The sequence below is a fragment of the Molothrus ater genome, chromosome 11, assembly GCF_012460135.2.
Source record: "Molothrus ater isolate BHLD 08-10-18 breed brown headed cowbird chromosome 11, BPBGC_Mater_1.1, whole genome shotgun sequence".
NCBI classification, from domain to species: Eukaryota; Metazoa; Chordata; class Aves; order Passeriformes; family Icteridae; genus Molothrus; species Molothrus ater.
Window position 1 is genome coordinate 19,751,955 of NC_050488.2, and position 11,696 is coordinate 19,763,650.

Here is an 11,696-nt window from a genome sequence, read left to right on the forward strand (position 1 = left end):
AAGTTCACTTCCCACCTGGAGGCTGCCCAGAAACATCCCTGGACCCTCCCACTGGTGGTTTTAGGTTTGATTTGTACATTCAGGAGCAGCTGCTGTGAGTGCTGGCACTGACTGAGCCCTGACATGCCTGGAGGCACAGAGAGCCCCTGGCTCCCAGTTACTGCACTGGGAGCCCTCCCAGTTTCCATCTGCACTGCACTGGGAGCCCTCCTGTGGCCGTGTTCACAGAGGTCCAAGCAGGAGGGAGGAGATGAGAATGTTGACTCCATGTTTCAGAAGGCTTGGTTTATTATTTTATGATATATACGACATTAAAACTATACTAAAAGAAGAAAATATTTCATCAGAAGGCTGGCTAAAAATAGAAAAAACAAGAATGATAACAAAGGCTTGTGGCTTTTGGTGAGAGAGAGTCTGAGCCAGCTGGGCTGTGATTGACCATTAATTAGAAACAACCACACGAGCCCAATCCCAGATGCACCTGTTGCATTCCACAGCAGCAGATAACCATTGGTTAAATTTTGTTCCTGAGGCCTCTCAGCTTCTCAGGAGGAAAAAATCCTAAGGAAAGGATTTTCCATAAAAGGTGCCTGTGCCACCTGCCAGTTACTCACCTGCCCTGCCCTGGGAGCCCTCCCAGCACTGAGAGGTTCCCACAGAACCCCAGAACGTTTCCATCCACCCCATCCCAGCCCTGCCATGGCAGGGACACCTCCCACTGTCCCAGGTGCTCCAGCCCCAGTGTCCAGCCTGGCCTTGGGCACTGCCAGGGATCCAGGGCAGCCACAGCTGCTCTGGGCACCTGTGCCAGACCCTCACCAGCACAAATTCCTACCTAATATTGAATCTAAACCTACTCTCTGTCAGTTTAAAGCCACCCAAAACCAGTGTTGCATAGAGCATTAAGATAAAAATTGAGGGATTACATCAAAATTAATTACCTTTCAGAGCTATTAATTTTGAAAAAACTGAAATCCTACATAAGCTAACTTTGTTGTTTCTTTTTTTTTCCCCTTCCTAAATTTTCTTTGAGAGGGAACATTTAGCATTTAAGCATTATGCCTTTGAGATAAATTGCATTTAAAGGTTACAGCACAAAACTACATCTCTCAGCCCTATGCAAGATGGTTTATTAATTGCCCTGGATACACACTCATAAATTTGTTTGGGTAATTTGATGAGAGGAATTGATTTACTATCACAGTGAAATACTACATTAAACACACATAATTCATTCTTCATACAGCTCCTCCCCCCTTAGAAGCATCCTGTCTGACTGCAGGCCACACTGAATTATTATTCTGTAATCATTAAGTGATTTATTTAACCACAGCACACACAGTTAACATTCATCTATATTCCTATTCTAGTTTCACTTTTATGTTTTCTGTTGTCCTACCAACAAGGAAAAATTATGGATTTCATATAAGCCAGAGTACAGTTATGAAGCAGCAAGACAAGATCAGCAACATTTTTATTCTCAAAACAGATCTTTTTCAACAACGCAAATGGGAAAAACACGCAACGTGAAATCTTTTTGAAAGCATAAACAGCACAGAATCATCACAGTGAAAAATTTGTAATATCCTAAGCAAATGTTGCTTGTGGGGAAAAAACCCAAACCCTAACCCATTTTTATTACTGTTAAATCATTTAAGAAAGGAAAGGCTCAGACCAAGATGCTACCTGTGATGAGAACTAGAAGGACTCGTTCCAGCCTGACCCAACATTCACTTGAGATAAATGTGATTATTCCTCACTCAACCTTCCATTTGTTCACAGAGCATTACAATTTTCCATCATGGCTCCTGTGCATTTGCAGGACTTGCATTCCAGCAGTTCTTGAGAGATTTTAACCAGCAAGATGAGACACTCACAACTGACACCAATCCACCAAGAACCACTCCAATCAGAGTATTTCCAGGCACTAGGCCACACTAGTGATGAGAAATCAAGAGCAGGAAACTCAATTATTTACTTTTAAAAGGAAGCTTAAAAAAAAATCATAAGAAATTTTCATTATGCCCTGTTTTATAAGCGATAGAGATGAGACCTGGGAAAAGGAAACATCTAGATTCACTGAGAAGAGAACTTGAATCAATACAGTCCTTTGGGGCAATTGAGATGAAAACACTGTAGTGGTTTTGGTTTGCTAATTTAAGATTTTTTTTTAATTTTGAGATTTTTTTTTTTGTTAATGTACTAAAGAATGTGGTGGGTTTGGTGTTGGCTAATCACTAATACAATCACCTTTTTTTGTGGGATAGGATTAGGAGAAAGGTAAAGTAGGTTTAAAACTTTAAGAGGATGTGGCGTTTCCATTCTCTGAAAAAACCTTCACCGGGATTTTTCTCCTGAGAAGCCTCAGAGAAAAATGAAAACAGTAATGATCTGATTTGCTTCTCCTGTGTTTTGCTGCTTTGGAACGTGTTTGGTGATTGTTCCATTGGTTTCATGTGAATTGTTTTGACTTAATGACCAATTGGCACCAAGCTGTGTCAGGACTCCGGAAGGAGTCACGAGTTTTCATTATTATCTTTTTAACCTTTCTGTGTTCTTTAGTATAGTTTAGTATAGCATTCTTTAATATAATATAGTATCATAAAATAATAAATTAGCCTCCAAGATCACGAAGTCAGATTCATCATCCCTTCCTTCGTCTGGGAACCCCACAAACACGACAGGGATCCTGTCTCAGCTCCATTTCCCCTGGCAGAAGGGGCAGCTCTGCCTCTGGCCAGCAGCAGCACACTAAGCCAAGGAGTTTGCTGAGCCTGCTGTATCCCTGAGACATCCACTCCAACACTGCCCATTACACATGTAGCCCATAAAGATTTGAGTGCTGTGCAAATACATCTCCCTCAGGCAGAGGGAAATGCCAGAGGTCACCGGTGTCAAACGAGGTTTGTTCATACAAGGCAGATGGGGAGCACAGAAGGAATTTGATGTGCACTTCAAAGGGAGGGAATTTGGCCAGTCTGGCAGGCAGTTCTGTGTCTCACTTGGTAATGAGGTTCTTTTGAAGAAATACTGTTACACAGAAGTCTGTTTAACTGAAAGGCTGTTCTGTGACTTTCTCTATTAACAAAAATATCAGGAAACATTCCCTGCCAAACATCAGCACAGTTTTAGCCAGGAGATGAAGAGTCCATCTTGTCTTTGTAAGTGGCTCACCTGCTGCTGCCAGGCCAAAACAGGGGTGAGTTTAATCACCTGATTTACATCAAGACTAATTTTCACAAAATTACTATTCATGAGGAACCCATTTGCATGGTGAGAGCTGAATTGTTCTCATTGCTCTAACTTGTTCTGCTTACATCCAAGGATGGGACAGTGTTGAGTGTGAAAATTTTGCTACTCACCTCAAAGTCAAGACTTGGTGAGTGTATTGGCAAAGAGATTTATGGTTCCTATTACCCAATCAACGCTGCAAGAGCAGCACAAGGGAAGGGATGACATGCAGAGCCCTATGATAACCAAGAGCTCAACCACTGCTGAATTTCTTCCATGTGCCCTGTGTCAGTTTTCTTATCTGAACAAGGAAGGAAACAAAGTTCATCTCTCTCTGCAAAAGCACTTGGAGATATTTTGATAAACTGCATTATTCAAACACAGCATTTTCCAAGGTCAGCCCTCTCGAGCAGCTAAGGCACGCTTAAATAAACTGATCTTCAACTTCTGCTTCCAGGATTTACACTCACCATGGCCAGAGCTCTCACTGCAGCCTGCATTTCCTGGGGAGGGTTTCAGCAGCTCATTAGCACACAGCAGGAGCCCGGGCTGGGGAACGATCCCCCCGTGGCATTCACATGCCCTGAACACGATTCCTTTGCTTTACCTCGTTCTTTCAGAGATTGGCCCTACAGGAAAGCAGGAAGCCAAGGGAGCCTCCAAACAGGCTCCTGAGCAAAGGGCTCCTGGTCACCCCTCCCTGGGAGGGCCCTAAAACCAGGATTTGGGGCCAAAATCAGCACAAGGATGACACAGCTGAGCTGATGGAGAAAGGGCTGCACCAGATCCCCAGGAGCACTGATGGGGACACCAGAAACACGTGGAATTCCAGGTGCATCACTCAGGGTGGTTTAGCTTCCACCACACCACTTTGGAATCTTTGATTCCTGGGCATTTTGCCTAGCAGAAAGACAGGAAAGTTTCACATCCAGTTTCCTCCAGGCCAGGGGTGTACAGAGGTTTCTGAGCACACCTCCCTGAAGTGCAGCTGACGAGGGACAGGTTCACATCCCTGAGCTCCCCCACCTCAGCCACCAAAACACTGAGTGAGATAAAGACAAACTCACAGTTCAGGCAGGGCAAACCTCCCAAATGCCAATGTTCAGAAGAATATTAAGAAATCCAAAAGACTGTAGAGAGGGATCGGAAAAATCACTTATGAGAAAAAAGTATTATTTATATAGGGGGGAAATTCAACACCTTAATAGATATAAAGTAACAAAAGGGATTTTCAGTCTCATCCCAGAGACTGCAAAAGAAATTCCCAGGTGCCTCAGATGAGCATCACAAAGTTCACCTCCAATTCACTCTTCCAGCTCCATTTTAAGCTGTGCTTCCATAACAAATGAAAATGAGCTTCCACCCATTTTCCACCCACCCTGGACCTCCCAACACTTCAACCCAGTCATAGTTCAACACAACAGAGCACTAAATGAGATAAAAAGGAGGAAAACACTGGATTTTTTATGACCTTTTGCAGATTCCCAAACCCCTCCCCTGCACATACAAGCAACCTGTTTCTGTTTCTACAACGCAGTAATGACTTGTTAGTGCAGTTATTTCAAAACAGTAGGGAATTCCATCTGGCACTAGGGATCAGCAGCCAAATCAGTGTCTTGATCTAAAGGTCAGCTTGGTACTAACAGAAAGCCCCAAACTGAAGCACACTTTAGCATCACCAACCACTCAGCATTTCAGCCCCTCTCCTAAAGCTGATCTGCCCTCCCCACAGTCCCAGGGTGAGAGCAGCCACCCCAAGGAGGGCAGGGGGAGCTTGAAGGCACCATGAGCAGCTGTGGTGGACAAACCCAGGACCACAGGCTGTACTTAGACCTTTCCACCATGTGAACTCAATAATAAAGCACACACAGCACAACTTTAAACTGATTAAGGTCGTCCCCCAAATTAGATATGCCAGACATGGAGCAGCACAGACCTCCAGAAGTGCCTCTTTTGTACCTCCCCTCCTCTTACAGCCCCAGTGCAAAAACAACCCTTTCAATTATCCAACAAACAACAATTTCATTACCTTTATATCAGCTCTCTACCCTGTATTTATTATCCCCCACAAACACAAATTTCAAACTCACCAGCAACTCCCCTGCTGCTGCTCAGCCCATTTTTCCAGACAGGATGAAGGAAACAAAAGAAGCAATAACTTTCTACTTGAATGTTGCGGAGAGAGGGACCAGAAAAGCCAGGTCAGAAACCATCCCAGGGAACAGCAGCCACAAGTAGCACCCTCCTGCAGGAGCACATGGCACACTCCAGAAACTTTTAACTGCCAGCTCTGCGGCAGGGGCTTATTTGTAGGTGTGCTAATTAAGTTTCAAATGGAAACACCTGGCTCGTGCAGGTGAAATGATTTAACAGCTTCAGCTGCAGGTGAAATGATTTATCAGCTACAGGTGAAATGATTTAACAGCCTCAGCTTCGTCAACCTCAAATGCAAAACACCTGAGCTAAATACAAAAGCTATAGGATTCCCCCAGCAGGGGAGCACACCTGGCTTTGTTTTCCCAAGACATGGGGCGGTTTCCAGCTCCCAAAGAGACGGTGTGAGATGCTTTAGAAGAATGTCATACATTGCACAGGCAGGACTTCCCTGAGCCAGGTTTAGATGAGAGATTGGGAATAAATTCTTGGTTGTGAGGAGAGAAGGCCCTGGCACAGGTGCCCAGAGCAGCTGGGGCTGCCCCTGCATCCCTGGCAGTGCCCAAGGCCAGGCTGGACACTGGGGCTGGAGCAGCCTGGGACAGTGGGAGGTGTCCCTGCCATGGCAGGGGTGCCACTGGATGGGATTTAGGGTCCCTCCAACCCAAACCAGTGTGTGATCCCAAGTCACAACTTGTTTCCATGGGTTTGTGTTTCCCATCATGCAGAACACTGATTTGGCTGGATTATGTCCTGCCAAAAGCCATGGCCCCCAGATGTAAAGAACAGGAACACACTCCCAGAGGTACAGTGATTTCAGCATTTATTATAAGAAGGCCTAAAGCTTAGGGGGCCCACGGGTCGAGCAGGACCATTCCCATTGAGGATGCTGCAGTGCTGGAGCTGGATCTTCCTTCCTTGAGCAGCAATGTCCCCGATGTCCAACGTGGAGTGGCACCCGTTCACTGGCTCGAATGCCCCCTTTCCCCCTGTTTTCTGTCCCTCTGGACTGGTTTCTGTTGGGATCCTTCATTTGCACGAAGCTTTAAGGCGCTGGATTGGCCATTACAGCTCTGTCCAGGCTGGCTCCTTTCGCTTGGGCAGTGCACCTTGCTGAGGTGTAATACAGCGAGTACCGAATTTCTTATAACTACCCTTTAACCCCTTTTACAATGTAACAACCAAACTTTTAATTAACAGTACACGCTCAACAATTATTAACTATTTAAAAACAGTTTCTGACCCATTTTTGACAGTGGCCATGGCTGTTCCCATCCCCAGGACAGGAGCATGGAGCACTGCCTGCCCTGCACGGGGGCTCGGAGCCCCATCCGCTCTTCAGACACAGTAACTTGTCGAAAAAAAAAAAAGAAAATAACCCAAAAAAAACCCCCAAAAACCCTGAACACCTTCAAAATGACAAGGGGTTGACAGGAATTGACACAACTCCGTGGTTTGCCATTAATATTGACCATTGAGCACTTCGCACAGGTCGCACGAAGCGCAGCGCGGTTTGGAGGGGCGGCCCCGGGGAGGGAGGGAGGGAGGGAGGGAGGGACCGGAGGGGGTGCGGCGGCATTTCCCCGTACCCTGCCGAGGGCGGCTGCATCCCCGGGCCGGGGATGCGGGGCGGGACCGGAGCGGGGTCGGGGTGGGACCGGGCTGGTGTGGAACGGGAGTGGGGTCAGGGTGGGGCTGGGCTGGGGTGGAACAGGAGCGGGGCAGGACCGAGGCTGGACCGGGCCGGTGCGGAACGGGAGAGGAGCGGGAGGGAGCCCGAGGCTGGACCGGGCCGGTGTGGAACGGGAGCGGGACCGGAACCGGGGCTCCCCCTCAGTGCCCGCCCCGATGGGGACGGGACCGCGCAACACGGCACCGCCTCCTCTTGGCGCTGTCAATCACCGTTTCTGACCAATCAGCGAGTGGCACCGCCCCCATGCAGCCAATGGGCGCGGTGCTTTGGCGGCGGGGGCGGGGCGAGGGCATGGCGGAGCTGAGCGGCGGCAGCGAGGCCGTGGCCGTGGCGCTGTGGCCGCCCGGGGAGGCCCCGCCGGCCTTCCAGGTACCGGGTGGGGACACCGGGGAGGAGAGCGGGGCAGGGCCACCTCCCTCTGGAGGGACACTTGCCACTGCAGAGACACCTCCCTCTGCAGGCCCCTCCGGCCGGGCCTCGGACGCCACCGGTGGTCCGGCAGCCGCTGCTTCTCCGGGCAGCCTGTGCCTGGGGCTCCCCATCCTCACAGGGAAGGATTTATCCCTAATATCTCATCTAAATCTGCTGTCTTTCAGTCTGTTTCTGTTCCTGCTTGTCCTGTTACTCCAGGATGCCTAGGAATTTGCTTGAGTAGTGTTTGAGAGTCTATACAAACCAGATTGAAGCTTCTAATAAGGCTTGAGGAAAAATTAAGCTGTGATCCCCGTAGAGCCAAATCTCCCTGAATTGCGTGGTGTCCTCGTATTTCACCGAAATGGTGGTTGAGGAACATGAAACTTGGTTTTGAGTAAAGCCGAGTGACTGAGATGCTGATGCTTATCAAAAAAAGGAATTTGCAAATGCACTGTCATCTTTCACAACACCCAGAACTGCCAGGTACAAGCTGCTGTGAAATGCAATATTTAGTGATAGCACATCCTCCAGGCTTCTAAATAAAGCTGAATGCTGAGGAGGGAGTGGAAATACCCTCTGGCTGTCCTTACACCTTGGTGTCAAAAGGTAGCAGTTTGTATCGGGTTTTGTTTCGTAACACTCCGTGGTTCTATAGCCATTCACCTGCTGGGGGCATCAGTGGAATTTTGAGAACCTGATTTTCTACCGGAATTAGGAGGAAGTGTGAATACAACAAGTTGGACAGATAAATTGAAAGTATCTTCATTTTCAACATAATTGTGTATTTGAAATTCTGTGGCTTGCAGAGCTATAGATTAACCTTAGAAGTAACTTATTGAACGTTTTGAAGTGTAGGGAGAATTGCTTTAAGAATACCTTGATAATTCTGCAAATAAATAATCCATAAATAAATATCGTGCATAGTAGGGTCTAATGAGCTGATTTTTTTTCTGCTAAGCATTTCTTGTGGCCAGGGGGTTGTTTTGAGAAATTCAGACACTAATCTGAATAATGAGGTTGGAACAGACCTCTAAGATGGAGTCCAACCTGTGCCCTAACACCTCAACTAAACCATAGCACCAAGTGCCATGTCCAGTCTTTTTCTGAACACATCCACAGATGGTGATTCTACCATCTCCCTGAGAAGAGCAATCAGTTGGTTTTTGGTCTATATGGAATATCGGATTTGTATTTTAAACATTTCAGACAAGTTTGAGTTGGAAGCTTACGGAAAAGCAAAGCGTTCATGATTTTTGTTCTGGGATCAGCTGTTTACAGACACAAACTTGTTTACCATTCTGGTTTCAAGCAGTGCTGCAAGGCTCTGACTGCTGTTCTCTCTGCAGTACAGCCCCGAGAGCGTGGCCGGAGCAGATGGAGAGCTGGACCCCACCGAGGTGACCTTCCCGGGCTGCTCCTGCCGCAGCCGCTCCTGCGCGGCTCCCGAGTGCCCCTGCCTGAGCCGCGGGCACAGCTACAGCAGCCTGGGGCTCCTGCTGGCCGAGCAGCAGCAGCAGCAGCAGCAGCAGCAGCAGCAGCAGCAGCAGCAGCAGCAGCAGCAGCAGCAGCCGCCCTTCTCGAGGCCCGTGTTTGAGTGCAACAGCCTGTGCTGCTGCGGGGAGGGCTGCCAGAACCGCCTGGTGCAGCGGGGGCTGCAGCTGCGGCTGCAGCTGCGGCTGCAGGTGTTCCGCACGCGGCACAAGGGCTGGGGCGTGCGCGCCCTGCAGCCCATCCCTGAGGGCAGCTTCGTGTGTGAGTATGCCGGGGAGGTGCTGGGCTTTGCCGAGGCTCGGAGGAGGATCCAGGCCCAGAGCCCGCAGGAGCCGAACTACATCATAGCAGTGAGGGAGCACCTGCACGACGGGCGGGTCATGGAGACCTTCGTGGATCCCACGCACATCGGGAACGTGGGCAGGTTCCTGAACCACTCCTGTGAGCCCAACCTCTTCATGGTGCCCGTCAGAGTTGACTCCATGGTGCCCAAACTGGCGCTTTTTGCAGCTGCTGATATTGCTGCTGGAGAGGAACTCACGTATGATTACTCTGGAAGATTCCGGAATTTCCCAGGAGCCAGCAGAGAACGCAAAGCTCCGGAGGAAGAGAACAGCCTGAGGAAACCTTGCTACTGTGGTTCCCGCACGTGTGCTTCCTTCTTACCTTGGGACAGCTCCCTGTTTTCCACACCAGCGAGTTCTCTGTAGCCTTTCAGCCTTAAACACACCTAAAAATACTGTTTTCTCCAGCAGTTAAATCAAACTCATTGTGTCCCAACAAGGAAGCACATGGGGCTTGAGGAGCAGGAAGAGACATGGTTTCAAGAACTAATTTTATGGAAAAACCTTTTCAAGGTGGATACTACAAGGGATTATTGGAGCTTCAAGATGTTCCAAAATCAGTGACTAAGCCAGGCCTGGTGTTTTTGCCTGGTTTTCCTCTGACAGCTTGCTGTATGTTAAAGCAGCTCTCTCAGTTTGTACCTTTCAGAAAGAATTTGTACCTTTGGCACTTGTACATGGACAGGACGTGAGCAAGGAGAGTCACTGACAGTGGCACAAGAAAATAACACCATGAACCATGATTCTTGCAAGAAAGGCATTAGGTTCTTAAAATCCAATAAATTATTGGTTTTAAACTACTTGCTGTAATTTTTTTGTTGTTGTTTCACAAAGCATAGTAACTACTAATTATTGATGTAAGAGTAGCTATAGTACTTGGTGTGTCCCTTCCCCAGCTGCATGCCCAAAGCAGCTGTGACTGACTGGCTGTTTCACTGCCGTTGAGCTGTGCTCAAGTGGTGCAGGACAGCAGTCCCTGAGGAGCACCACATCCCATCTTTTCTAATCACCTCAGCCTCGAGGCTGCTCCAGTCAGATCTCTGCAATCTGTTACTCCCCAGCACTCAGTACCTGCTCAGGAAGCAAAAGCAACCCCTGCAGCATGAAGCAGGATGGTGCTGACAGCTGCCTGAAGGGAGAAACACAGAAGTGCATCTGAACAGCAACAGATCTGTGTTTTGTGCTGAACAGCTGACAGATGCACGAGGGTTCTTTCAGCTGCTAACTGAGCCATGTTTTCACTACTCCAGGGCCAGGCAGCAGTAAGCAAGGCAGTACAGGGAGAAGGTCATTGCATTTTCTTTGCATCATCTCTGCCTGGCTCCAACAGCTCTGCAGGGCTTTTCTGGGCACCTCCTTCCCCCAGGGAGGCACTGCCACATGGGCACATTCTGTAACTGCAGGTTCCTCCACTTCCTTTCTGCAAAGATCAAGTTAAGGCAGCTTCACATAGGCTGGTTTTGATATTTAAGATGGATAAACTGCAATGCAGTTTTTTATTCATGTCACACTGTGCCATCAGCAGCAAACCCTCCAGCAACCCTCTGGACAGTTGGATCTGCACCTGTTTCCATACCCTTTGACATAAAACACACAAGGGAGTGCATCTCATGGGGATCTGATGTTCTGCAGGTGATCAGTGACTTCATTTTTAAATTACAGACAACTTTGATTTGGACCTGAAGGACTGGTGCCACTGAAGGACTGAGCTGTCACTCCCAACTCAGTGTGCTCCTTCACAAGGAATCAATGCAAACAGCTAAAAACTGAGAGCTCTCTAATCCTGTCTACTCTCAAAGAGCAATAATGATTCTCAATATTTCAATATTCATTGGGAGATTTACTTTCCTATTGAAATATGATCAGAATAATTCAAGGATGCAGCTCTGAATGAATTGAAGGTCCCCTGCTCTGGGGAGGGGGGTTGGAACAAGATGAGCTTTAAGGTCCCTTCCAACCCAAACCACTCTGATTAACCTGATACTGCCCAGGGATAAAGGACATTTTGCTATTTACTCAACAAAATCCTACTTGGTGTTTATGTTTGCTTCCTTGATAAGATGCAGTGTTAACCTCTCCCATTTAAGAGCCTTCCTGCTGCTGCTGGGGTTTAGACACAGCCGTGGGTTTATGTTAAAATAAACATGACCACGTCATTTCTCTTAGGGTTAATCATTAAGCATCATTTCTGTCAGTGCAGAACCTTCCAAAGGATTTCAGCTGCTGGCACAAGTAGTTTACAGGCTGGGTGGACATGAACTTCAGTCCTTGCCTCTTAGGGTTCCTGCTGCTACTCCCTGGATCCCATACCTTGGAATGCACAGGATTCCAGGGCACAGCCTGGACTGCAAGGTCTCTTGGGAAGAAGG

General features: G+C 48.0%; 1 protein-coding gene across 1 annotated transcript; it reads left to right on the top strand.

Annotated features, from left to right (window-relative positions):
• Positions 1-7,369: 7,369 nt before the first annotated feature.
• Positions 7,370-10,127, top strand: LOC118691598 (histone-lysine N-methyltransferase SETMAR). The gene is made up of 2 exons (XM_036390880.2): positions 7,370-7,447; positions 8,839-10,127. The coding sequence occupies exons 1-2, from the start codon at positions 7,370-7,372 to the stop codon at positions 9,691-9,693; spliced, it is 933 nt and encodes a 310-aa protein (XP_036246773.1). The 3' UTR covers positions 9,694-10,127.
• Positions 10,128-11,696: the final 1,569 nt, after the last annotated feature.

Bases quoted from the DNA above. Each gene is read 5' to 3' on its own strand.
- LOC118691598 (XM_036390880.2), top strand. From the start codon at position 7,370: ATGGCGGAGCTGAGCGGCGGCAGCGAGGCCGTGGCCGTGGCGCTGTGG. The intron at 7,448-8,838 runs GTACCGGGTGGG...TTCTCTCTGCAG, and splicing joins AGGCCCCGCCGGCCTTCCAG to TACAGCCCCGAGAGCGTGGC.